The 25,802-nt window shown below is 35.9% G+C and overlaps 1 protein-coding gene across 4 annotated transcripts in view; it reads right to left on the reverse strand.

The window, feature by feature from the left end:
* NT5C2 (5'-nucleotidase, cytosolic II) overlaps window positions 1–25,802 on the reverse strand; it is a 90,817-nt gene that overhangs the window by 16,770 nt on the left and 48,245 nt on the right. For 3 of the 4 annotated variants that reach the window (XM_087725770.1, XM_087725769.1, XM_087725771.1), the window contains 7 exons: window positions 22,907–22,980; window positions 8,205–8,322; window positions 5,499–5,594; window positions 4,972–5,063; window positions 4,746–4,803; window positions 4,241–4,334; window positions 277–330 (listed from right to left, as the gene is read on the reverse strand). In XM_087725770.1, coding sequence (XP_087581896.1) covers window positions 277–330; window positions 4,241–4,334; window positions 4,746–4,803; window positions 4,972–5,063; window positions 5,499–5,594; window positions 8,205–8,322; window positions 22,907–22,980 — 586 coding nt within the window. Of the gene's footprint in view, window positions 1–276; window positions 331–4,240; window positions 4,335–4,745; window positions 4,804–4,971; window positions 5,064–5,498; window positions 5,595–5,692; window positions 5,761–8,204; window positions 8,323–22,906; window positions 22,981–25,802 lie in introns of those variants that run through there. The other variant, XM_087725772.1, reaches the window with a different exon arrangement.

Below are 25,802 nucleotides of genomic sequence, written 5' to 3' on the forward strand. Positions count from 1 at the left end.
CACATGTCCAAATTGAAAGATAAGAAGTGTATGCTTCCAGTTTGATTAATATTAATGCCATTTAATAACAGAAAAGGGAAATACTACACTACCTCCATCAATAAGCACAATATCTATTAGAGCAATTATATCATTGGCAGATAAAATTACTCTCATTTGGTGGACTTCCTGTTTTCCATTCACTATTTTAAGTGACTGGGTAGTAAGACCAATCAAGAATTAGCAAAATAAATCACCATCTATCTTCTTTCTTAAAGCAACTTTTTGAATACTTACATCTTTCACCACATACTTGTGTAGATTTTCAACTGTCTTCTCCTTAAGTGAGCCCTGAAACAACAGGGGAAAAAATCTTACATGACAGCAGAAGCAATGATCTAATAGGTATCTTACTTGGGTTTCATATTAATATAATCTTCCATGCTGTCATCATGCAGGAAGATGTGCAAGTGACACTAAAGACAGAAAGTTCTTTGCAGAGTTTCATATGTCAAGAGATTAGTCTTGATGATTTCATGGTAGAATTGGACAATTCTAAGGGTAATTTATGACATAAGAATGAAATATGAGTCAAAGTGCCATTCAGATGATGGCACATACTAATTTCTGTTCTAAAACTGAATAGTCTGAAACCATTTGATAGTTTAAAGCTACTGTGTTTCCCCGAAAATACGACAGGGTGTTATATTTTTTTGACCCACGAAATATGGTCTTGGGCTTATTAAAGGGGAGCAGCGTTCCCTCTAAGCTACGCGTGTGAGCGGCCGCGCAGGTAACAAAGAAACACCGCGCACAAGTTTCAAAGTGCAGCGCAGTGTTTTTTAATGTCTTTAAATGTGACTGAAAATATCCCCCTTTCCCTCTCTTCTGAACTCTGATTTCTGATTGGTGAAATCAAGAAAGACTCTGCCCAGAGACCGATGACACTGCAGAAGGGAGAATTCCCATTGGTCCTCTGGGGCTTCGTCAGTTCCTGGGAAAATGGGATTTGCTGGTTGTAGCCTGCGTTTCTCTGCACATCCGGGGTTTCTCAGGCATTGCCTCGTCTGAAGCCCCGTTCTGGGTTCAGCATTTTTTCTGTGATCCCTTCGCTTTGGGGAGAGAGGGAAGCAGCGTGGGATTGGACTGCCTGAGCCAAAGGGGTCCACGGGATCTTGAGACTTGATTTTTGAGCAGTACCAATCCTTTCTACTCTTTCCTTTTCCTTTCTGTCCTTCTTCTAACTTCCTTTCTTTTTCCTTTCCTTTCTCTTTGCCTTTCCTTCTTTTCCATTTCCTTTTCTTTCTCCTTTCCTTTTTCCTTTCCTTTCTCTTTTCCTTTCCTTCTTTTCCTTTTCCTTTCCTTCTTTTCCATTTCCTTTTCTTTCTCCTTTCCTTTCTCTTTTCCTTTCCTTCTTTTCCTTTCCTTCTTTTCCATTTCCTTTCTCTTTCCCTTTCATTTCTCCTTTCCTTTTCCTTTCCTTCTTTTCCATTTCCTTTTCTTTTTCCTTTCCTTTCTCTTTTCCTTTCCTTTCTTCTTTCCCATTTCCTTTCCTTTTTCCTTTCCTTCTTTTCTATTTCCTTTCTCTTTTCCTTTCCTTTCTCCTTTCCTTTCCTTTTTCCTTTCCTTCTTTTCCATTTCCTTTCCTTTTTCCTTTCCTTCTTTTCTATTTCCTTTCTTTTCCTTTCCTTTCTCTTTTCCTTTCCTTTTTCCTTTCCTTCTTTTCCATTTCCTTTTCTTTTTCCTTTCCTTTCTCTTTTCCTTTCCTTTCTTCTTTCCCATTTCCTTTCCTTTTTCCTTTCCTTCTTTTCTATTTCCTTTCTCTTTTCCTTTCCTTTCTTTCCTTTCCTTCTTTTCCATTTCCTTTTCTTTTTCCTTTCTTTTCTCTTTTCCTTTCCTTTCTTCTTTCCCATTTCCTTTCCTTTTCCCTTTCCTTCTTTCCCATTTCCTTTCCTTTTTCCTTTCCTTCTTTTCTATTTCCTTTCCTTTTTCCTTTCCTTCTTTTCTATTTCCTTTCTCTTTCCCTTTCCTTTCTCTTTCCTTTCCTTCTTTTCCATTTCCTTTTCTTTTTCCTTTCTTTTCTCTTTTCCTTTCCTTTCTTCTTTCCCATTTCCTTTCCTTTTCCCTTTCCTTCTTTCCCATTTCCTTTCCTTTTCCCTTTCCTTCTTTTCTATTTCCTTTCCTTTTTCCTTTCCTTTTCTTGTTTCCCATTTTCTTTCCTTTCCCTCTCCCTCCCCTTCCTTCCTTCCTGGGGGTCTGAGGGAGAGGGAGGGGACCCTTTTCCTCCTTGTCCCCCTCCCAACATCTGCTCTGATGGCAATTATGGCTAAAAAAAATTCAGGTGCTCAGGCATGAAAATGTGCTGTCTGAACACTATACTTTTCCGCACACACGGGAAAAAAATTAGAGGGAACATTGAAGGGGAGGGCTTATTGTTTTTGGGTGGCCGGGTGGCTGCTCCCTTGTGACTGGGCTCCTGAAGAGCCGGGCACAGCCTCAGGGTCGAACGGCTGATCTAGCGGTACCCGGAAGGCACCAAGCAATGCGAGCGCCGGTTCGCCGGCCTCTGCCTCCCGTGGCTCGGTGCGTTCGGAATGCCCCTAGGTAAGTGAATGGGGCTCTGCGTGGCTGGAGAGGGGGGTAGCGTGAGCAGCTTTTCCGCTCCCTGCTCGCGCAACTCACAGGCTCACAATGCCCTTGGCTAACTCTACAGTACCTGCAGAGCCAGGGCATCTCCGCTGCTGGTGCCACCCACCGCTTGGGATTTTTTTTGCTGCTTTCAAAGCGAGGATGGATGCCACTCTGGAAGTATGCTCTATGGTAGCATACAACCATAGAGCGTACTCCCAGAGCGGTATCCTACCTCCGTGCTTTGGAAGCCGCAACGGAGGACGGATGCCGCTCGGAGTACGCTCTATGGTTGTACGCTCTGCAGCCCACAACCATAGAGCGTACTCCCATAGCAGCATCCGTCCTCCATGCTTTGAAAGCCGCAAAAAAAAAAAAAAAAAGCGGTGGGTGCGCCAGCAGCAGAGATGCCCTGGCTCTGCAGGTACTGTAGAATTAGCCAAGGACATCGTAAGCCTGGGAGTCGCGCGAGCAGGGAGCAGAAAAGCCACTCGCGCAACCCCCCTCTCCAGCAATGCAGAGCCCCATTCACTCACCTAGGGGCATGCCAAAGGCTCCGAGCCGTGGGAGGCAGAGGGCAGCGAACAGACGCTCACGTTGCTTGGTGCCTTCCGGGTACTGCTAGATCGGTCAGCGGCGCTGTGCCCAGCTGGAAAGGGGGGTTGCCGGGCGGCTGCTTGCAAGTGTGGTCACCTCATGGCTGCTGTGTTGCTGCTGTGACAGCGCAACACAGCCATTTGATCCTGAGGCTGTGCCCGGCTCTTCAAGAGCCCGCTTGCAAGAGAGCAGCTGCCCGGCAACCCCCCCTCTTCAGCTGGGCACAGTGCCGCTGACTGACCTAGCGGTAGCCCAAAAGCACCAAGCAACGTGAGCGCCTTTGCCCCTCACCTCGTTCCTGTGTCTTGGCACCTTTGGGATACCGCTAGGTCGGTGACCAGTGCTCTGCCTGGCCGGAGGGGGGGATTGTCCAGGGGTCTTATTTTCAGGGGTGGGCTTATATTTTTGCCCATGCAAAAAATGTGGCAAGGCTTTAGTTTCAGGACAGGTCACATTTTCGGGGAAACACGGTACAGGGTGGGGCTATCCTCAACTCTGTCTGGATGACAGGCCACCAAGGAACTTTATTGAATATAGTGTAAGAGGACTGGCAGCTGTTTCTGTGATGGGTTACAACTACTAATCTCTTAAGGCAAGGAAGAAAAAGAAGAATTAAATTAAAGAGAGAATGAAAGAAGAATAAAAAGTAATTCATTCTGTATCTCATTTTATCCAATCTTGCTGGGGTACTACTGGTATTTAGCATTTATTCATCAGGGAAGAAAAATAAAATTACTGAAATGATACTATAATTCAAAACTAAGAGCCAAGGTGGCGCAGTGGTTAAATGCAGCACTGCAGGCTACTGCTAGATCAGCAGGTCAGCGGTTCAAATCTCACCGGCTCAGGGTTGACTCAGCCTTCCATCCTTCCGAGGTGGGTAAAATGAGGACCCAGATTGTTGGGGGCAATATGCTGACTCTCTGTAAACCGCTTAGAGAGGCCTGAAAGGCCTATGAAGCGGTATATAAGTCTACTGCTATTGCTATTGCTAACTGTTTAGAGATTATCAAAATGTCCCCAAAATGCAGGTTACCTTATAATGTACCCAGTCTACTGCATCTCTCACATCCTGGAACATACTTCTGAAGGACATGAAAAGGTCTCCATCTTTAAATCCTGTTTCACAGCTGCGAGACAAATGGAATAAAACAGCCATGTAGAACATTTCATGAGGCTTGACAAATGTTATGTAATTAAAAATGACGTTGGTGTCCTTAGGTATAAATTGAAAGCACAGTTTCCCATCCCTTCCTCCTAGGTTTTTGTTTACATATTTTATATATTTCACGAATAGGCATTATGCATCTATTCAAATCTTCACTGATTCAAGGGGAATCATTTTTTCCAGTGAGCGAGGAAACACTGTAATCTTACTGAAAGTTAAATCACAATATTTTATTTTTAAAAGGAGCAATCCTTTAAATATTTTCTTCACTCTGAAATAACCACGTCACTATGCTGTGTTTTTATACAGTTGCATTGGAAAAGTTGGCTACAACATGGCCTTGTTGATTTCATATAGCCAAGATAATACTCACCTTGAATATCTGTCACAATTAGTAAAGAAATCAATCAGACAAGCCAACAGATATGTCTCTGCAAGAAAGCAAAACCAAGGCAAGACCAGATCTTAAAATGAATGATTAGTCAATTAGACATACCTGTTAATCTAAACCAAGAATACATTCATAAAAGTGTTCGTTTAAAATTAATAACAATGTACCTACTGATCTGGACTACATAATTCCCCCTCTCAATTCTCACCTGGTAAGTTGAACAGTGTGTTTAAAATGTAAAACCTGTCAGTATCATCTCTCTGAATGAATTTATTAGGATACTGTTCTCGTATTTCTGGCCTGAGGAATATAAAGGACAAAAGAATATGGTAGTTAATTATATCAAATCAAAGCAATTCCTCTACTGTATATTGTAAGATTCAATCAATGAGAGAGCCAAGTGATCTCTTAAAATTTCCAAGAAAAAACTGAGCCCTGAATAGATTATATGATTTCTTGAAGGTGACATCTAATTTTTTGTCCAGGTACTGCTTTTGTATACAAAGTATAAGTTGGATTTTTGAAACCATACTTATTGACTAAAAGATCACAAAAATATTATATTGTTTACCAATCTATTGATTGGGGGGGGGGGGAACAAGAATAAGATAATGTTAAAGTTAGATAATTTATGTCAGAAACTAACAAACCTCAAACTCACTATGAGACGCTATACCATGTGGAACAGAATATATCCCAGCTGTGCATAAGATCACCAATATTTGTATCACTTACCCTCTCATAAAGTTAAAGCCATGTGCACACACTAGGATGTTCCCATAGGCATCAACTTTTAACAGGTTTCCATAAAGAGAATCAAATACCAGGCCTCTATTAAAAAAAAGAAATGCAAGGATGGATGTCAGCATTTCATAATAAGCAACGATGAACAGCAAGACTTTGAAAGATAGTCTGTTGGAATGGCATACCTGAGCCAGTTCTATCACGTTCTGTCCAAATTAGAATCTGACCCTAAGGAGGACACTGATGATAGAGTCCCATTGAACTTTTGTTTAGCTGCAGAGGAAAAAATAGTCTGCATTGCCTGGTTTAAATGTACAATTAATCTATTTGCTTAAAATTAGTTCATTTATCTTAACACCAAGGTATTTTGCCAGAATAGCATTTGGCAGCATTTACTTCTCAGAATTTCACTACAGTTTGCTAGACTTTGCTAGACTTAACCCAAAATTGTGGTTAACATTTTTATTAGTTCTAACAAGCCAGCTTGAGAAATAGTTCTTTGAAGTTTGATTTATTTGAAGCTGACCATATGTACTATTAAACAAAAGTTGCCACACCCTATGCTAATGTCTGGTCATCTAAAAGAATAAGAGGGACCATGTGAGCCAATGTTCACTGAAGTTTTTCTACAACTTCCTAAAGCAAGCTTGACTATGATGTGCACATACAATCATATGGATGTAGTACACATTTAAGTGTTATATAAACACTAAAATATCTCAATGAAATATTAGATGCTAGCAGAGGGCTTTCATTAAAACAAGTTACAAAGTCAAAGTGCCCATAACTATGAACTTTTTATGTTTCAGTACAACACTGTCCTAATTACATGGAAAGACAATATATTGAATTTAGACAATCAATGAGGTACACAGTTGAGGGATGTATAATGCTTCCTCTGCTTGATAATTATCTATCGCCTCCCCCATTTATCCCTCTAGAAAATTCTGCTATCAAAGTAGCCTCACTTGGCTGAACAATCCTTGAAAAAGCGTCTGGATAACTGAAAAAAAAGTAAACTATATTGGGTGTGGCTATAAATTAAGACTTCAGATTGTCTATTCTATTTTCTCTGGCTTCATTGCCAATTCATTTAATGTGTTCTGTGGGTCTCTTTCCTTCCCATTAATGTGTCATGGTTTTTCCTTACCCATGATGTGACATTATCCTATAGTGCATTTCTCAGACCCCGCTCTACATCAATAGTTGCTGTAGAAAGATAGGCATAGAATGTTCAAGGTATAAAGAGTTTAATTTTTATGTTAAGTCAACAATACTGAGAGAAAGGTGAGACTGTGATTCAAGAAAGTAGAGTGGAGCATATTTTCTGCAATGTGTAGTTTGTCACCAGGTCTGAGAGAACAAAAAAGTTAATAACCAGACCTAATAATAATAATAATTTATTAAAATTGTATACTTCCTTTCAACACCTCTGAGCAGCTCACAACAATCAAACTAAGAAATTATAATAAAATGCAACAGCTAAAATTTTCATTCTGTAATCAGTAAGGAGAAATCCAAATACATTTGGAAATAAGCTTAAAAACTAAATGCATACTGCTGATTTGAACCATGACTGTTTAGTCTAAAGCCAAAAGCAGAAGTACATGGCTTGACCAAATGCATGTGGACTTCACATAGAGATAGTGTAGGAATGGTGTAATTCAGGGATTCCCACCCTTGGGCCATAGACCAGCACCGGTCTGCCCTTGCCAGGAATTGGGGCTGAGCAAGCAAATGAAAACCCACCCACGCATGTGTGGGATCCAGGCAGTGCACGAAACCACACACACCCATTCCGTGGAAGAAACGCCCTTCCTGGAACTAGCCCCTGGAGTGCAAAAGGTTGGGGCTGCTGATGTAACTTGATTCCTATATTTATTCTTGTATACTATGTGCTATAAGAATTTTTCTACCATATTTTTATCAGAGAATATTTCCCCATTAACCAGCATCTCAAAAGTTTTACATAAATCATTAAAAATTAAAGTGAGCCTAATAAAAAGTATCAAAATGTGAAGCTTTTTAAAATATACATTTTATAAAAATGATTATAATTCTCCCTCACTACCAACTTTTAGTAAATGCACTATACTTTCTAACAATGTTGCCAGAAAGATTCAGGGAAAGTCTCACAGAATTACATAATATAAAGGATTGGAAGGGTCTTTGAAGATTCTCTACTCCTGACCATTGCCAGAAACTACTACTGAACTATAGTATCCTTGTCAGATGGTCAATCATGATGCTTTCAGTCCTACTAAGTCCTACCAAAGCCCCAAGCAACTTCAAAAATCTCCAACATAGCACAAAGAATTGTCTGAGTGAAATGTGCAAAATGTGGCAGTCCCGATACACTCAAGAAAATGCCTTAGGAAATACACAAAGCATTAACAATTCTGGAATACCCATGAATAGTATCCCCAAATGATTTTCTGAATAGTAGTCATTTAGTTTTCATAAATTAAACTTGGCATTTATAAAATGGCAAAACATTAGTCTACAGGAATATTTATGCTTATCTGCTCTGCAGTTCTCTTCTATTTATTTGTATTTTAAAACACTATCTGATAACATACAAACTTAAATTTTCAAGATACATATGCAGTTTACCATATATGAACTATAGCACCTTAAGCTTAAAAGTATCACTTAAACTGTACAGAACAAATACAACTTTAAATTACAATTATTTACCTGGTAGGGAATGTAGGGTCATAGACAAAACTAAGCAGCTCTTGAGGATATCCAATTGAAACTAACCGTTCGACTGTTAAGTCAAATCCAAGGGATTCATATTCTGGAGATTTATACACTGTGATAAGATGAGAAGATTCAATTAGAAAATACAAAAGAGAAAGCAAGAGAGTTGTCACATCTAAGCAAATCAGAACATTTTCATTAATTTTACCAGTCTTTACAGACAGTTCAGCAGACATAAAGCAATGACTGAGGTATTGTACTTCCGTAACTTTATTGATTGTAAAGTATCTGTTTGCCCTTCAAGGTTGGTGCATAATCTGTAGCTCTTGACATCTATCAGAACATCGGAAACAAGCTTTCTCTGTAGCATTGCCTGCCTTCTGGAATGAGATTCCCCCTGATATCCAGATGGTCCCCTCTTCGCTGTTGTTCAGAAGACATGTGAAGACCCAGGTATTTGGCAAGAAGAGTGAGATCTTTTGTTTATTTCATCTGGACTGTTCTCCTTCCCATATTTTACCTTTAGTGATTTTATTGTAATATGTTTGTTATAAGCCACCCAGAATTGTTGAGTTGAGTGGATCACAAGTTTAATAATCTATTATGGTTGGTTGCACAATCATCCAGATGTTTAGACTGAATTTGGCATTTTTATTCACCCACTGAGTCCTTCCCAAGGGCCTAGAATAGCCAGATGTTGATGTCTGATGGTGAGGTATCATTGCAGAATGCAAGTTGTTCTGAATAAAGTTGCCTTTTGAAATTGAGCGATGGTGAATTTGTCAATGTTGATGGTGCTCGAGTTGTTTTGGGATTGCAGCCAAGGCGCCTAATACCATTGGTATTTGCTTTCTTTTCCATGGTAATTCTATTTCTATTTGTAGGTCTTTGTTAACTTCTCCAGTTCTTTGTCTTCCATTCAGCTGTCTCGAGGAATTGCCATGACCACTATCCAGACTTTTTTTTTTAACTTTTGTTAAATCTGAGGTGTTACGTTGCAGTTTCTTCCTTTTCTATGACTATCTCAATTTTATGGTCCCACCAGTAAGCAGGTAAAAGATATTTCTCATAGATCTTCAATACACCATCACCGCTACTTTGTTGTGCCATTGTTTGTAGTCAATCTGTGAGATCTTCTTGCAGCAACTAACTAGGTGTCCCAATGTTTCTTTGCAGAGGCGGCATTTTCTGTTTGTTGCTGCCTTCTCAATTATATTTCTGTATCAATTTGCTTTTAAGGCTTCCAGGTTTATCTTTATTCAATTTTCCTGCTCTTAGATATTGCCAGGGTCTTGTTAATATATGGTTTGCCTATTTTTTTAATGTACTGGCCATGTATTACTTTGCTTTGCTGTGTGTCATTCTATTCTTCATATTATTTATGATTGGTTGCACAGTCAGACATATGTTTAGTTTGGAATTGGCATTTTACCCACCTTCCAAATCCTTCCTAAGATAGATAGATGTTGTTTTTTTGTTGGTATTAAAGGAAAACAAAACTCCATTAAGTTAAGTCAAAAGAACTTTTACTGAGAGAAAGTGGTTGCAGTAAAGTCAGGCGGAATCTGATAGTCCCACACAGAGCACAAAGCAATTCTTCTGTTTCCCCAACCCCCAACCCCCTGACCAGCAGCCAATGTGATGCTGTAAAGTTGTTTTGAGAATGAGGAGGTGCTAGACAGATAACAGTTCATTCTCAAAACCCGATGGCCTTGGAAACAAGCTGGAACCAACTGGAAGGGAGTGTGCTCTGTCTCCAAAGACAATCCCTCTCCCTAATTCTCAAGCATCTCTCTGCAGTAGATATGCAAAAGCAAAAGCATGTGGAAAATGCCAGCAAGTCTTCCTCCCCCCACCTGCCCTCCTTCCAACAGAATAGAGAACCTAACAGTCACAGGATAGAAGTGGCTATAAGTAAAACTGCCTTTTGCAATTGACTGATGGTGATTTTTGTCAATTGCAATGGTGTTTAATGGTGCTCCAGGTGTTTTGGCATTGTGCTCAAAGCACTATTACTACTGATACTATCTTTGCTTCCTTTTCCATAGTCATTTGTTTTCTATTTGCAAGTGGTTGTAATTAGTGATTTTCTCCAGTTATGTCTCTTCTATTTTGCTGTCTCTAGGTATTGCCACATCCAGACGTTTTTTAACTTTCTTATTGACAATTGTTAAATCTGGGGTATTCTTCTATTTGAATTTGAAAGTTACGGAGCCCTTTAGTTTCTTCTTTTTCTATACTATGTTTATTTCTAGTAGTAGTAGTAGTAGTAGTAGTAGTAGTAGTAGTAGTAGTAGTAGTAGTACTAGTAGTAGTAGTAGTAGTAGTAATAGTACATAGCTGATTGTAAATTATTTAAGATTCAGTACATTTTATTATGCCAAGTGGCCTTTTCATTTGATGTATAGAAGAGCACACATTATCCAAAGATTTTGGTAACAGCAATTCTTACTGCAGAAATATGTAGACAGCAAGTACGTGTATACACAAATTGTCAATTTTAAGAAAAAAACAGTTCTTTCTACCATTCCAAAATAACTTCAGCTGATAAATACATGTATTATGGTATATATTCCATCAAACATATTATAAACTTAATCAGAGTATGCATGTATAACCAAGCTGTATAAAAATGTAACTGAATCTAGATGTTTTTGGAGGAAAGAGATCAACTGGCTATGGAAAATCATTCAATAAAACAGAATGAATAAATAAATGATAATATGCAAGAAGCTCATAGTACATCTGTAGCCCTTATTGAGTACTGCAAATGCTCAGCAATACTCACCCAATCTCCATAAAACCATAAAGGGGAAAAACTTAAAAGCAATAGACTAGAGATGCTCTGTTAAGGGTCACAATCACAGTCTTCTCAATTCCATAATGGAAAGCCAATTGATCCCTAACATTGCATTTATTATATGGAATCTTGGAAACATTGGGAAACCCTTGGAAACTATCCAGCTAATTTTTTTAGAAGGTGCCCCAAAACAATCAAAAGTGCTCTTTGATATAGGACATGATATGCCATGTTGCCTAAGCAGTGAACTGTTTCACAGATTGAACATGTGTAACCAGAGCTATTTTTTTCTGAAAGATTCATGATATCTACAACTAGTCAGATATAATATTAGTGATGAGGAGTTGCAGTTTGCAACAGAAGGCAACAACTAGTCAACCTTGCTTGTTTTTGCAAAACCTAACTGGGATTAACTAGGAAAATGAGAAAATATCCCAGAAAAGGGCATTAGTCAACAATCTTTGTACTGTTGCCAAGAAAACTACATGAATTTATCCATGAAGTCACCAGGAATTAGAATTGCCTCGAAGAACTCTTGTACAAGTTCACTCTAAAAAGAGGAAAGAAGGCTATAAAGTACAGGAAAGAATCTTATATTTCAGCAGAGAGAGAAAAATTTAAATTCTGAGAATTTTTTTATAAACAAAGAAAATGAAGAAATATTGTAAATTCTGAACCATTGCATGATACAGATTAAATAAGAAAAGTTTAATACAATGTTAAATAAGAATGTTAAATGAGAAACAGAGAGAATTTGGATTTTATTTGTTCTTGATTTAATTATTTGGTTTCATAACTTTTATGGAAATAAATCAAACTGCCAACAATTTTGTTCGAGTGCAACAGTTTATATAATGATGATAGACATACTATATGGAAATATATAAAGGAAATTCAGATACTAAATACAATAGTAAAGACACAACCTTAAAAATTATAATGAAATTTTAATCCTGAATTTTCTTGCTATTCACCTATGCTTTTCAAACAATATTTCCAGAAAATATGGGATTCCTTGAAATTACCCAAGATTCCCCAATGAAAACAGCAGTAGTTGTTTACTAATATCCATTACTATCCAACAGCTACTCTGTGAACGCTTTTGTGTAATTTGGTATCACCAAATCATGACTATTGTGTTCTAGGCACAGCTTTAGATTCATGTGTGGCCCAATAGTGTAAACAGTCCTACATCTTTTTTGTGAAGTTGATTAATCAGACAAATTAATCTTCTGTTAAAATAAAACCATGGCATCACAAAATGAAGAGCAAAATAGTGGTGTTTGACACAAACCATCCGTTTCTCTTCCTTTGATAACTCAATGTTGTTTTCAGGGTTCAAGTCTCTCTCCATGGAATTTCATCACTGTTTTTTCTCTAAAGCACTTGTATGAAAAATATTTTGTGCTCTAGATTTTGGGGAAAAAATAGACTTAATAGAAAACTTATAGTAAAGATTTTATTTTCACATTGAAATTCCCTTCATTACAAACCAGCAAGTTAGGTTTTTTAATAACACATATTACATCAAAACATAGAGGGAAAAAGTATTTGGGTTTTGTTCTCAAAAGGGCTAAAATAGCAAATCAAGAATAAATATAACCTATAGTTTACAAAAGTCCTTTAGCCATATTTCTTATGGAACAAATGCTGAAAACTGGTTTCCTTCCATTTTGAGAGTGAAAATCCTCATTATCAACATTGGGTCCTTTTGCAGAGCACATTGGACAACATATTTTCCAGTAGTTTCAATCATTCACAGAGAAAATAAATGATATATTTTAACATAGGCCCTAAATGGGTTAGCATAAAGAAACAAAAAGAAAATTCCCGGCAATCCCAAAGTACATAAAAAAACTAATTTCCTTTGCATCACTGCCTCATCAAACGCAGATGCCTAAACCCACAATTGGCTACCAAAAAGTAAATGAAAATGAACTCAAATGCCATAAGAATAGCAAATCACTGGATTAAAAGTGAAGAGCTGGTGATTGTAGCAGTTAGTACCAACTGACTTTGACTTTTTCCACAAAATGGAGTCAAAAAGAAAGCACAGATGCAAGCTGAAATTCATAGATCAAATCTGATGCAATGCATCAATTTATGAAGTGACTGTAGTCAAGTATTCTTTTTCCAACCATTTTTTTTACAATCAGATGTATTATTCCTATCGAAGGCTTTGGGGTTTGTACGACCTCAAATACTTTGCACATAACACACAAGGATGTATAACAACACAGCTCTCATTTAAAAACTACCCAAATTATAGCTTTACACAATTTCTAAGAAACAGTGTAAGCTGCCTTAAGTCTCACTTTTTCCCACAGAAAGAAAAATGAGTAGTTCTCATTATTTTCTGAAATCAGGTTTATATAAATTTACATTTGTTCCTTGTTTATCCTCATTTCTGTTTTCCACCACCATCTTTCTCCATTGTTTTCTTTGACTCAATTTTAGATTACAATTGTATTGCAGAGATTTGACTTTATGCTATTACTCTGAAAAGCACCATTCATACTGAGAGCTTTACATAAATTAATTGTGTCATGGAGATATACTGGCCCATCATATGCTGTTTCATCATTATAATATGAAGTTCACTGAGCAGCAGGAAAGGCTCTAGCAAAATAGATCAATGAATACATGTCTAATTCAGTGTATTTGGGTATGTTTTTTAAACATAAGCATTTAATATTAAATAAAGCTATTTGTTCAATAATAGTTTATAAGTTTCTGCATATGTACTAGGAAACCTATTAAGATTCCAAACCCAAATGCTTCAACAAAATATTAAATCCTAAAGCAAAATTGGACAATTTAAGCCATTTAACACACTTAGCTATTTAAGGAATCATTTGCATTTATTGTGCAATTAAAAAAAACAGCGTAGGAGTGAAAAATTTCTTATCCATGAAACACCATTTTCAGGGTCCTCTATCAGTCTATATCAATACATGTTTATTTTAGCAATGTATTTTTTTTTAAATCCACAAAAGTTGGAAGGTAGAAGAGACCAATGCTCTCTGCTTCTCTTTTCTGGCAACCTATCTCTGAAATACACAGAAATTAATTCATTATCTGTCTGCATAGAAATTCTGACTGTTTATTTGCCTGCCTGCCTGCCTGTCTATGGCAGCTGTGTCACCTGTCAGCACTAGGAAAGAGGCAATAGGAGACCACGTCTGAAATCTTACTAAGAAAACTGTGGAAAACCCTGATGAGGAAATCCCACCTGGCATAGTGAAAAAAAGTAGACACTGCTACGCATAATCAATTGTGCAGTAAATCCACAAGCCTATCAAGAGATACACTGAAATCATCAGTCAATGCAACAAATGTAATTTCAGATTAGCGAGGGCTGATTTGGGAAATGGAGCAAAGCTGAGAACACAATCCAGCTGTCAGCATCTTCAGATCCGATAACTGTCAAATGCAATAGTCAATAAAAAGCACTGTGTTCAAAACTATTTCAACCATTTAAAGAATGTAATTCCCTTATGAAATCATAAAAGAATCCCAAAGCACAGAAAGCTATATATTAAAATATATACAGGACTTTCATGCATGCTAGGGTTACTTGTTAAGACAGGCACAGAAGCCACATTAATAGCCTGTGTGGGGAGAAAAAAAAATCTGCAGCCGCTCCACCTAGCACAATAAGTTACTGCTGCCAAGATTTTAACTCACATGAGGCAGAGGCAGATGCAGAGTGTCACTCCAGTCTTGAAGGAGTTACACTGGACTCTCCTGTCAAAAAGAAAGAATCAAACTGACTTTAAAAAAATAGAGCAGTGGGGATGTATTAACACCAATATGCTCGCTTGAGCATATTATGTAGCAATATGTTGGCTTGAGGACAATCAAAAACCAGCCAGTGAGACATAGTTTACATTTATTGATCTATAGGCAAGATCCCATATTCAAACAACAAAATGCTCTTAGATTCAAACAGAAAAAAATTGCAGGAGGCTTTAGCACAAAAGGGGTAACGTGTTTGTATGAATAATGCTCCTATGAAGATTTTTTAAAAAAAAATAGATATTTGACCCCAATACATAGTGTTACTCCAGCAGCAATATAGAATGTATAATAAAACATAAACTTAGCAACTTGAGGTCATTGTTTGCTGTATACAATCTGACTTAATTAAAATAGTGGACTTTTTTTCCATTTCCTCTACCACAAAAGCCGGTTTAGTGCACATTGGAAGGAAAGAGAATAGCACTGCATATATCTTTCAGGATTCTGAAAGAAAATGATACATCTATTTATTGAGACATATGCTACAATAAATACTGAAATAGAATAGAACAGGATATTTTATTTGACTAGTGTGATTATATACACAAGGAAATTGTCTCCGGTGCAGAAGCTCTCAGTGTACATGCAAAAAAACCCAGGAAAATAATGAAAATCATAATCATACCAATAAGAGGAGATAATAAGGATAATAATAAAGCTATAGTCATGCTACGTGGATAAATACATAAACACATTAGACAGCAGTGTGAGAATTAGGTGTTTACTCCTGTGCCTAGTTGTCTTGGCATGCAATACCTTATAGCACCCTTCTGAGAGAAGAAGCTGAAACAGTTTGTGTCCAGGATGTGAGGGGTCTATAGCTATTTTCTCAGCCCTCCTTCTGACCCGGACAATGTAAGATCTTCTATGAAGGTAAGCTGGTTGCAATTATTTTTTCCACAGTCTCAACTATCCATTGGAGCTGGTACTTGTCCTGTTCCGTTGCTGTACCAAACCAGACAGTTATAGAACTACATATGACAGACTCAATAATTTCTCTGTAAAAGTGTATCACCAGCTCCTGGGACAGTCTTAACTTCCTGAGTTGATGCAGGAAGAACATTATTTGTTGTGCCTTTTTAATGATGGTTCCAATATTAAATGTTCATTTCAAATCCTGGAAGATTAAAAAAAACCAAAATCTGAAGGACTCTACTGTTGATACTGTGCTGTTGAATATGGTAAAAACTGGTAAAATAGAAGGGCTCCTCCTACAATCCACCCTCGTTTCTAGTTTTAAGTGTATTCAGTTTTAAGTGTTACGTAACGTGAAGAAATGTTAATAGATTGCAAAAACCTATAGAAGAATCAAGCAAAATAAATTAAGAATACAGAAAAATTATGAACAACTCACGCTTACCGGGGCATGGCGACCTTTCTCATTTATCAGCTTGAATACTGAAATCCAGGAACTCACCTTGGCACTTGCACAACATCTGCCCAATTTTAACACTGATTTCCAATGGAAAACAAAAGCGGTGGCTGAATGCCAGTTATATAGGAAGATATATAACAGACTCCACAAAAAAGATGCCAGGCTTTGAACTACCATGCCAGCAATGGACAATTCTGAATAGGATTTGCACCTCACACAGCATCTGCAGAGACTTTCTGTATTAATGAGGCATAGTATGCCGCCCCTCAGTGTGACTGCCGAGTCCCAGGTCAAACTACAGATTACATGGTGACCAGCTGTAAAGTGTGGATATATAATAGTCCAGTATCTGATGTTTTTAATATAAACAATGCTGCACTTCAATGGTTAGATGGCCTAGACATTGATATTTGAACATAGATATTTTAAATATTTATATTTTATTGTGTTTTATCAATCTAGGTGAAATGTTAATACTGCTAGTCTGTGTATGATATGCCATACACTAAATAAATAATATTGAGAGTAAAAAAATATGTAGGACATCATGATTGGTGACTCATGACTGATGACAAAACACTTCTGGAAAGGATAAGAGTTGCATTAGAGATACACTTTCTGCAAAATAGGCAAGTCCCCTTTGGAAAGTTTGGGAGTTTTTTTATTTTAAAATTGTAAGATCTGGTGGCTTTCACAATAGTTTTTGTTGTGTTTTTTCTCATAGTTGAGGAAAATATGCTGCTGGTTTTTAGCAATATGATTGGAAAGGGATCTTACGGAACTAACAGGTTGCATATGGTCATAGGGACTTAGAATGCCCACTCCTTAGAGTGGTGGCCATAAGGACAATAGTGTAAAACATGACTAAAGAAGGAGGACACCTCTTTAAATTTCTTATAAATATAGAAGTATATTGATAAATGCTGACAGAGAGAAGAAATGGGAAGATGAACTAATAGCTTTCATAATATTTAGTTTTGAAAGAAAAGATCACACATTACGGAAGATAAGCCAAACATAATTCGCTAGACTAATGTAGTGATTGTGTGCCATTTCTGAGTAAACGTGTGAACTACATGTTGCAAATTACTAAAATTCATCTGAAAAGTACTTTATGTGAGATATTTCCATATTTCTAAATATAAGAGCAATTCCATTGATAAAACTCAAATATGCTGCTTGTGGACTATATATGCAAGAACACACATAAACTTAGAACATTTAATTACAGACGATGCTTCTTCCTATTTTAGCAATAGCAATAGCAGTTAGACTTATATACCACTTCATAGGGCTTTCAGCCCTCTCTAAGCGGTTTACAGAGTCAGCATATTGCCCCCACAGTCTGGGTCCTCATTTCACCCACCTCGGAAGGATGGAAGGCTGAGTCAACCTTGAGCCGGTGAGATTTGAACCTCTGAACTGCAGATAGCAGTCAGCTGAAGTGGCCTGCTGTACTGCGCCACCTCGGCTTAGCTACTGCAGAAGGAATGATTACTCTTCTTTAACCTTGCTATAAAGATTAGAAGCCAGCTGTGAAAACAAGCATATTCTATATGTATCCATCTCCTCTCAAAAACAATTACTATTCTCTTTTAATGGCAGCAAAGAGAAACGTCAGGATCAAAATTAATCACACAAATGTGAAATAATATTTCTGTTGAAACAAAATCTGGCAACCATTTTCAGTCAAGTTTCTGCTTTTACCAGACTCTACTAAGTTTAATAGAAACAACCATTAACTGATGGACTGTATGTGATCTCTAGCATTCCTTTGTAATACACTATCAAAATCTGGCAAAAAGAACTGGTTGTTTTCCTTAGCATAATTCTTTCTTCCCTAATATAATACTGAAAATGGTCTCTTGGAAGATTATTCGGTATTGCTAACAGACACCATGGCAAAGTTTAAATATTTTACCTGATAAATTTGACGTGTTCTTTTCCTGGCATTGCTACATTCAGGATTGTGTTTCTATCCCAACTGACTCCAAATTTTAAAAATTCCTTCATTTCTCAGATTTTTAACTCCAACTTCATATTTTTTCTGCCAAAGTCTATAATTCAATTTTGATGCGACTTCTGAATTGTTACATATGAAATATAGCTGACTTTGGGCCAGATACCATCTGTCAGCCCAACTTGCTTCACATGGTTGTTGTGGGAAAATAGGACTAAGAAAGAGTAGATATGTTTGCCATATCTTAGTTATTTATAAATAATAAAGATGATGTTTAAATAAAGTAAATAACATTTATGTATAAATCACCCTGAGCCATAAGGGCTAAAAAGCAAGTCACAAGGATAATGAAACTGTATTAACGCAGGCTCTTCTCTTTATATAGAGGATTTTATCCATTTGTTCTAGACTTATTTTTATTTGCAAGAACTTCATCTATCGTAACTCTATACTTCTACAGATGGCCAGTACTATAACAGTATACACCCCCCCAAAGAACAACACACTCCTGTTATTTCTATCATATGCCACATGTTTTGATTTAAAACACATAAATATTTCCATTTGAAAGCTTTCCTCATGTTCTATTCCAAAAGTTACATAATTTTAAAAAATCAGGAACATATACAATAATCAGTAACTATCATCATAAAAATCATAATTAAAGAGTAATGGATAAGATATATCCTTCCTCTTTCCAAGCAGCAATATTGTAATGGAGTCTTAGTTAACTTTTTATTAATTCTCCAGATCTAGCTCGTAAGTTGTTCAAAGTTATTTTTCTGCCAGATGCAAAATGACTTTACTTGAACTACTTTGTTTCTCAGCACTTCACTGTTCTTTTGCTAGTCAATATTTATTTTCCCTCTAGTTTTCAACAGTGATCTCATGATCTAAGCCAGGGGTGTCAAACTCACATCGTCATGTTGTCACATGACAATATTGTGACTTCCCTCCCCCTTGCTAAAACAGGGGTGGGCATGGCCAGCATGTGACACATCTAGTTTGTGGGCCGCAAGTTTGATGTCAGAGTTTTGGCAGTGTGACTATTATTATGAGATAAACCCAGGAGCAAAACACAGCACACAGAGCCTTCAGACAATTAATAGTGGTTTATATACAAAATAAATACAAGCATAAATATGGAGATAAATCCCTTACCAGATACGAACACAAGAAGAGAAATGAAATACATGAGAGAGAGAAACACCCTCTAATATCTATATCTATAGACTTGTGTGGACCTATATATACCTATATCTATAGACTTGTGTTGAACTCCCATCAGAGTCTTAAAGAGGCGATACCATAGATGCTATGAATCAGTCTCATTGCATCAGTCTACTGCTATCATTGCATCAGTCTACTGCTATCAGCCTTACATTATATTACATCAACTTACAGCTTACAACCTTTCATCAGCTGGCAGCTATTAAAGTCTCATTACCTGACATTTGACACCCCTGATCTAAGCTTAATTAAAGATGCCTAGTCTTTACAGGCTGCTACCTCTTCTCTTACAGTTAGCTTGAACATCCAAATAGCTTTCTGGGCTTTGGACATTATTGAACAATACAAAATGGACTACAGGGATTCCTGGGCTTTAGGCAAGCAGAATGTCCTTAATACAGAGAGTTACAGATGAGAGAAGATAGTAAAGTGATTTCAGGATTCAAGGATTCAGTGAAAAGTATGTCAAGTACTGGAAAAATCTCCAAAATTCCATTAATGTTGCTATGTATTCGATGTACACCAACAGCCAAAATCATACTGATAAGTGCCGCATTATAAATTTGCATTGGACACATTATCTGAAATTAGTGTAGTTAAATCAAGAATTCTGTACACAACTTTTAAAATATGTTTGTATTTTTTATCCATCTCCTGGTTTTTTATATTTGATCATATATGAGTTACTGCAATTAAAAATGACTTAATGCCAATACCTTATGGATTTGCAATTATCTTTTTCAGAAATGTTGAAAACTATCCATACAAACAAAATGTTTGTTAGCTAATATTACTATGTTTAATCACTGAATTAGAACCAGATATTCTGTAAAGTGGTTAAATTGGTCCTAGAAACTATTGCTAACTCAAGGCTGCAGGAATTGGCAAAATATCAGCAGAATTCTAAAATCTGATAACAGGATGCAGAAAAGAATTTTGTAAACAAGTATGGAAAACAACTGTGGCCAAGGGAGGGAAAAAGATCCATTATATTTGAGTACCACAAAAAGGTAATGTTAAGGAATATTCTAACTAATGAACAATTGCATTAATTTAACACCCCAATAAGATAATGCTCAATATTTTGCAACACAGATTTTAATAATACATGTAACAAGAACTTCCAGATATAGAAATGGTTTCAGAAGAGATGATGGCACTCAAGATCATTTGGCTAATAGCCAATGCAAATGAAAAAAGGGGGAGACCCGAAAAGGTATCTATTTTTGTTTTACTAATTATACAATGGCTTTTGACAAGATAGTCTGAAACATAGTATGAATGTTCCTTAACAACATGGTATACCAGAAACCTCATTTGCCTATTGAAAATTACTATAATAACCAGGAACCTTCCATCAGAATGGAATATAAAGCAATTAAATGGTTCAAATATCTTCCTAGGATCAAAAAAATGACAGAAATAGGAAGGTCTAGCAAGAAATAAAATGGTTTCTTATTTTTTCCCCTGAGTGTTAATATATCTAGATAAAATTCACAGGATAGATGACAATTATATAGGGGTCACAATTCCCTAAATTTTGAAGAAATTGGTACATTTGATTTCAATTAATCTTTTAGAATAACAGTCATTTGCTCAGACCATTTCTGCAACCATTCCAGTAATCCAGTGATTTTTGTAATTACAATTTGATTGAAATCTGTCCTCGATTCAATCCTATTGGATTGACATATTCCTGTGATACGAATGGTTGCGGAACTAGAAATAGAAACTGCTTATTTACAAGAGTGCTGCAACATGTTAGGGATGTACAAAATAATCCATTTTTCTTCCAGACCACAAGCTACTTCTATCAGTTTATATGTCTGGAAAACAAAATTAACTCAATTAAATCAAAACAAAAAAAAAATTAAAAAATGAAATTAAAATAATTGATTACAATAATTAATTATTTAAATCTTGGAAGGACAGATGTGTTTTAACTATCTTCTTAAACAACAAGATACTAGAAGCCAGAAACATCTTGAAAACACATTTCACTTCCAAACAATTGCAGGACTATTTCCAGAGTAGCTGAATCAGCACTGTCTGGAGGAAGAATGGAATGTTTCAGAATTTCTTGGAACATTCTGTCTCCGAAATGTAACATTTAACACACTTATAACTATTGCATGTCCAAATACATAAAAAGAGGTCTTAGGCAATAATGCAGTCAACTGCAGTGGTAGCAAAAACAGGGCTTTCAACATTGTCTACCCTCATGTTCACACTTACCATGATTTGGAGTGATTGACTGTAAAAGACACTCTCAAAAGAGACCTGCCAAACTCTTAATCTAAACTCCCTGCTTCTATAATATGAATAAAACCTATAGATACTATTTAAAATAATAATAATAATAATAATAATAATAATAATAATAATAATAATAATAATAATAAGTCCTGGCCTAACGCTAGTAAAATGCTCTGCCTTTACTCAATCATCAAGCTATATATCAGAGTTAGAGTTCCACAATGGGATTCCGAATCACAGACAGGAGAAGTTATACCTTTCCACTATCACTACACAACTGATTACAAAACCACCTCAAATTACTTCCTTCCATTGGGTATACAGAATTATCAATATGACAGAAACAAATTACAGCATAGCAATTTTTTATTGGGTTAGCCAGGCAAATATAAGTATTTTCAATCTTATAACCCAAAATGCTACTTTAAAATAGTTTTAAAATGCTATGCATATCTAAAATTGTTTTTATTATTTAGAAAAACAAAAAAAATATCAAAGAAAGAGCATGGATTATTGAAACAACATGTGGGTAATATGTGTGTCTTTGGGCATATAACCATAACAAGTTAATAATTGATTTAAAATTTCCAAAATGGAATGCTCAGTTTTTGTGCACAACATGCAAAACACTAATTACTATCAATTACTTAAATGTCTTTAAAAAGCATAACTACTTATTTATTTGCCAACTGCAAATCGTTGCAAGATGTACTGAGTGTCAAGACAAATATTGAAATTAGGAGATACAAGCAACATTAATAGCTTTAGAATAATTGATCATCCTCTGCTGAAGCTAGCAGATATAAATATGAACTATTATTCATAAATACTAGGAAAATGTCCCTTCATGAAAAATTACTTTTTCAGTCAACTCTGCCTGGCATTAGTTGGGGAAACAGAAATATTAGTTGGCCAATTCTAAAAGAGAGCATCACAAAGAAAAGAGACAAGAAACAACTCCTTGATAGGAACATAATTATCAATACCACTCTAAAGACTATGTGATCCAGGATAAAAATTACTAAGATTTATTATCGGCAGATAGAAGTGAGGTGATTTATGTTCATTTATTAGAATGTTTAAAAGGACAGGGTTTATACAAAACAATAAGAATGTAGTCAACTGCTATCTGTTCTTTAGTTCTCTCTATAAACTGCTTAAGCAGAGTTTAAGTAGTTTCTTAAATAAGCACTTACTGTCCCAAAATATAGTAAGACATTCTTGCTTTTGTTAGCAATAAGGCTCTGTTATGAAACATAGATTTGTATACATACCAGCTAAAGTATAATCCATATCGAATCCAAAGCACTTTATTTTTTCCATGGCTAGACTTCTATTCACAAAAATCCTGCCAAAAAAAGGTAAGAAAACCAATAGTAAGTATTGTTGATATGAAACCTGAGTAAACAGCATGAGGAACATATATGCTTCAAACTATTCAAGAGTTATTAAGGAAACATGCCAATGGACAAAATGATCAAGACACATTTACAGTGATCCTGAACACATTCACTTTGGAGCAAATGACATTGGACTCAGGAGACTTATCTGGGAATAACATTGTACTGTACAGAATTGGACTGTTAATCTCCTAAATGCAATAACATTGCTGGATGCTATCAATAGTAATTGAATTTAAAAGATTTTTAAGAGAGCTGGATTTTTCATTTATATTATATGTATGAACAGAATTAACACAAATTGCAGATACCAATCAAAAATAAAGAAAAAAGGATAAAATAATGCTCATTTTAAAAAACTCAATGAAAATAAAAGCAATATACCAAAAAGGTGGCATACTGGTTGTGGATTGATGGTTTGCCTACTAATTACATAAATTGCTTAATATTAAAATTATTCTCAAAATCAAGACTATCTCATTGTATTATTAAATAATTCATTTTAAATTATATTTGATTGATTTAAAAAAATGCCATAGAAACTACACTCAAATTCCACCAATATCAGTTGGACCTCTTTTTCTAATTTGATATACCAAAAAGATACAAAAAGAAACTCTTTAATAGTGTCTCCGCTCTGGAGGCTGGGAGGTATTGTTGATCGCAGTTTTGTGTATTCAAAATGGAACGTTTTTCTTTCTTTCACAGATTGCTTTGACTTGGTGCTTCAAGGCTTTACTGTTTGGCTGATAAGAGTGCACAGATGTCCTTTTGAAGTATGTTTTGGACCAAAGAGAAGTGAGAGCAGCGTTTTTTGTGAAACCATGCTTTAGTTTTGTTGATCTTTCAAGCTAGAGTAGATGTGTTTGTCAGAATGACATGATCCCAAGGAAAAATAGAGGTCTTGACTTGCAAAATATATTTTCAGAACTACAGAAATTATCAAACATAGTAGAGAAAAAACTGGAATACCTAGAGCACATAACAAGAAAATATGATGAAAAAATTGAAAATGTTCATCAAATGCAAAACGGGGTGATTGAAATTCAAAACACCGAAGTGGAAAATGAATATAAAGAGACTAAACCTGCTGATATCTATGGTAATTGGTTTGTTCCTGAAAATGGAAAGAATGGAATACAGAAAGAGGAATTAAATGGAGAGGAAATCTATTTCAAAGGTCAAGATATAGAAGAAGATAAAATTAAAGAACCTTAAAGACTTAAAGAAATTCCACTAGCAAAAGTTTTGATAACGCTTCTGACAATCAAAGACAACCTGAATTAGGAAACAGAAAGAGGGCATCAAGATTATATGAGAGATCTTATAAGCAAGGAGTTGCTAAGAGAAGTCCATACAAAGCTGATTAAGAAAATGACTAGAGGATTGGTACCACAAATGGCAGAAGATATGAGATTGTTTTGTTACTGGAAAGATACAGGTTGATAGATGGAAGAATATAACTTAAAACTAGTTAAACTTAATGAAATTTAGTGATAATAGATATAGTTAAAGAAATAATTGATGATGATGATAATGTATACAATGTGTAGTATTATGATAAGTAATAATTGGATATGAATATTGAATGGTACCCATGAAAGGAAGATTAGAAATCCTTTTGGATTATATACAAAGGTTAATAAAAAAGAACTAAGTTAGATACAGTTAAGTTTTGATTATTAGGAACAAAATGTTATGATACAGGATATAGTCAAATAAAGGAGGGATAATGATGACAACCTATATATATATGTATGAGTACAATATAAGGAAACTGGATGAAAATTGCAAACAGTGATCTGGAAAGGAGGATTAGAAAAGTTTGTTACTAAATATTATGGATGTTTGGCCAGAATAGGACATAAGGATTCAGTGTTATTGGAGGATTTTAGAAATATTAAATGAGATTCCAGTATGTGGTTATGTATTAAATCTTGGTATATTTTATGATGGACGTTTAAACAATTATAGTCAAATAAAAATGGAGGTAAAAGGGTAACATGTATAAATATTTGAGTTAAAATACTTGAGTTAATATGAATTATGTTGATGACTGTGGAAGAGATGCACGAAAACCTTTTGTAACCAACTGATACACTTTCTACAGTATGTAAAGAAGGAAGATTGTATGTGTTGTGTTTGTTTTGAAAATAAAAATAAATTCTATTTTTTAAAAAAATTCTACCAATATATAAATGCATAAAAGGTAAAGGTAAAGTTGCCCCAGCAAGTTTTACCCTCGCTAATCTTGACCGACTTCAGAAGGCAGGGCTCATCTCTGTTTCTTAAGCCAAAGAGCCAGCATTGTCTGAAGATGTTTTGGCACTCATTTGGCTAGTATGAAATCACGCCGCAGCACAAAGCATATGGCAAAACATGGAATACTGTTACCTTCTTGCATGCTTATATGCAGTACCTATTCATCTACTTGCCTTTTCATGCTTTCAAACTGCTAGGTTGGCAGGAGCTGGACAAGTGATGGGAGCTCATTCAGTCTCACGGCACTTGGGTCTCAAACTGCCAAGGTATAGACCTTTAACAGTCTAAGACTCAACATCTTAACCACTGAGCCACTGTGCCCCTTATAAATGTATAAAAATGCATTATGTACGTTAAATTAATTTAAATCAATCCCTGCATTAGTAACTTTATATTCAAAAATATACACAATTGTTCTTGTAATATTCAATTCTGAAGAAGCTTCTTGAATCATAAGCAAAATATTTGCAAGGACAAAAGCAAAAAAGTCCAATTGCCTTTTGAAAAG

Source organism: Thamnophis sirtalis, unplaced genomic scaffold (genome assembly GCF_051295495.1).
Source record: "Thamnophis sirtalis isolate CommonGarterSnake01/CBP01778 unplaced genomic scaffold, rThaSir2_p1.2 scaffold_11, whole genome shotgun sequence".
Taxonomy (NCBI): Eukaryota; Metazoa; Chordata; class Lepidosauria; order Squamata; family Natricidae; genus Thamnophis; species Thamnophis sirtalis.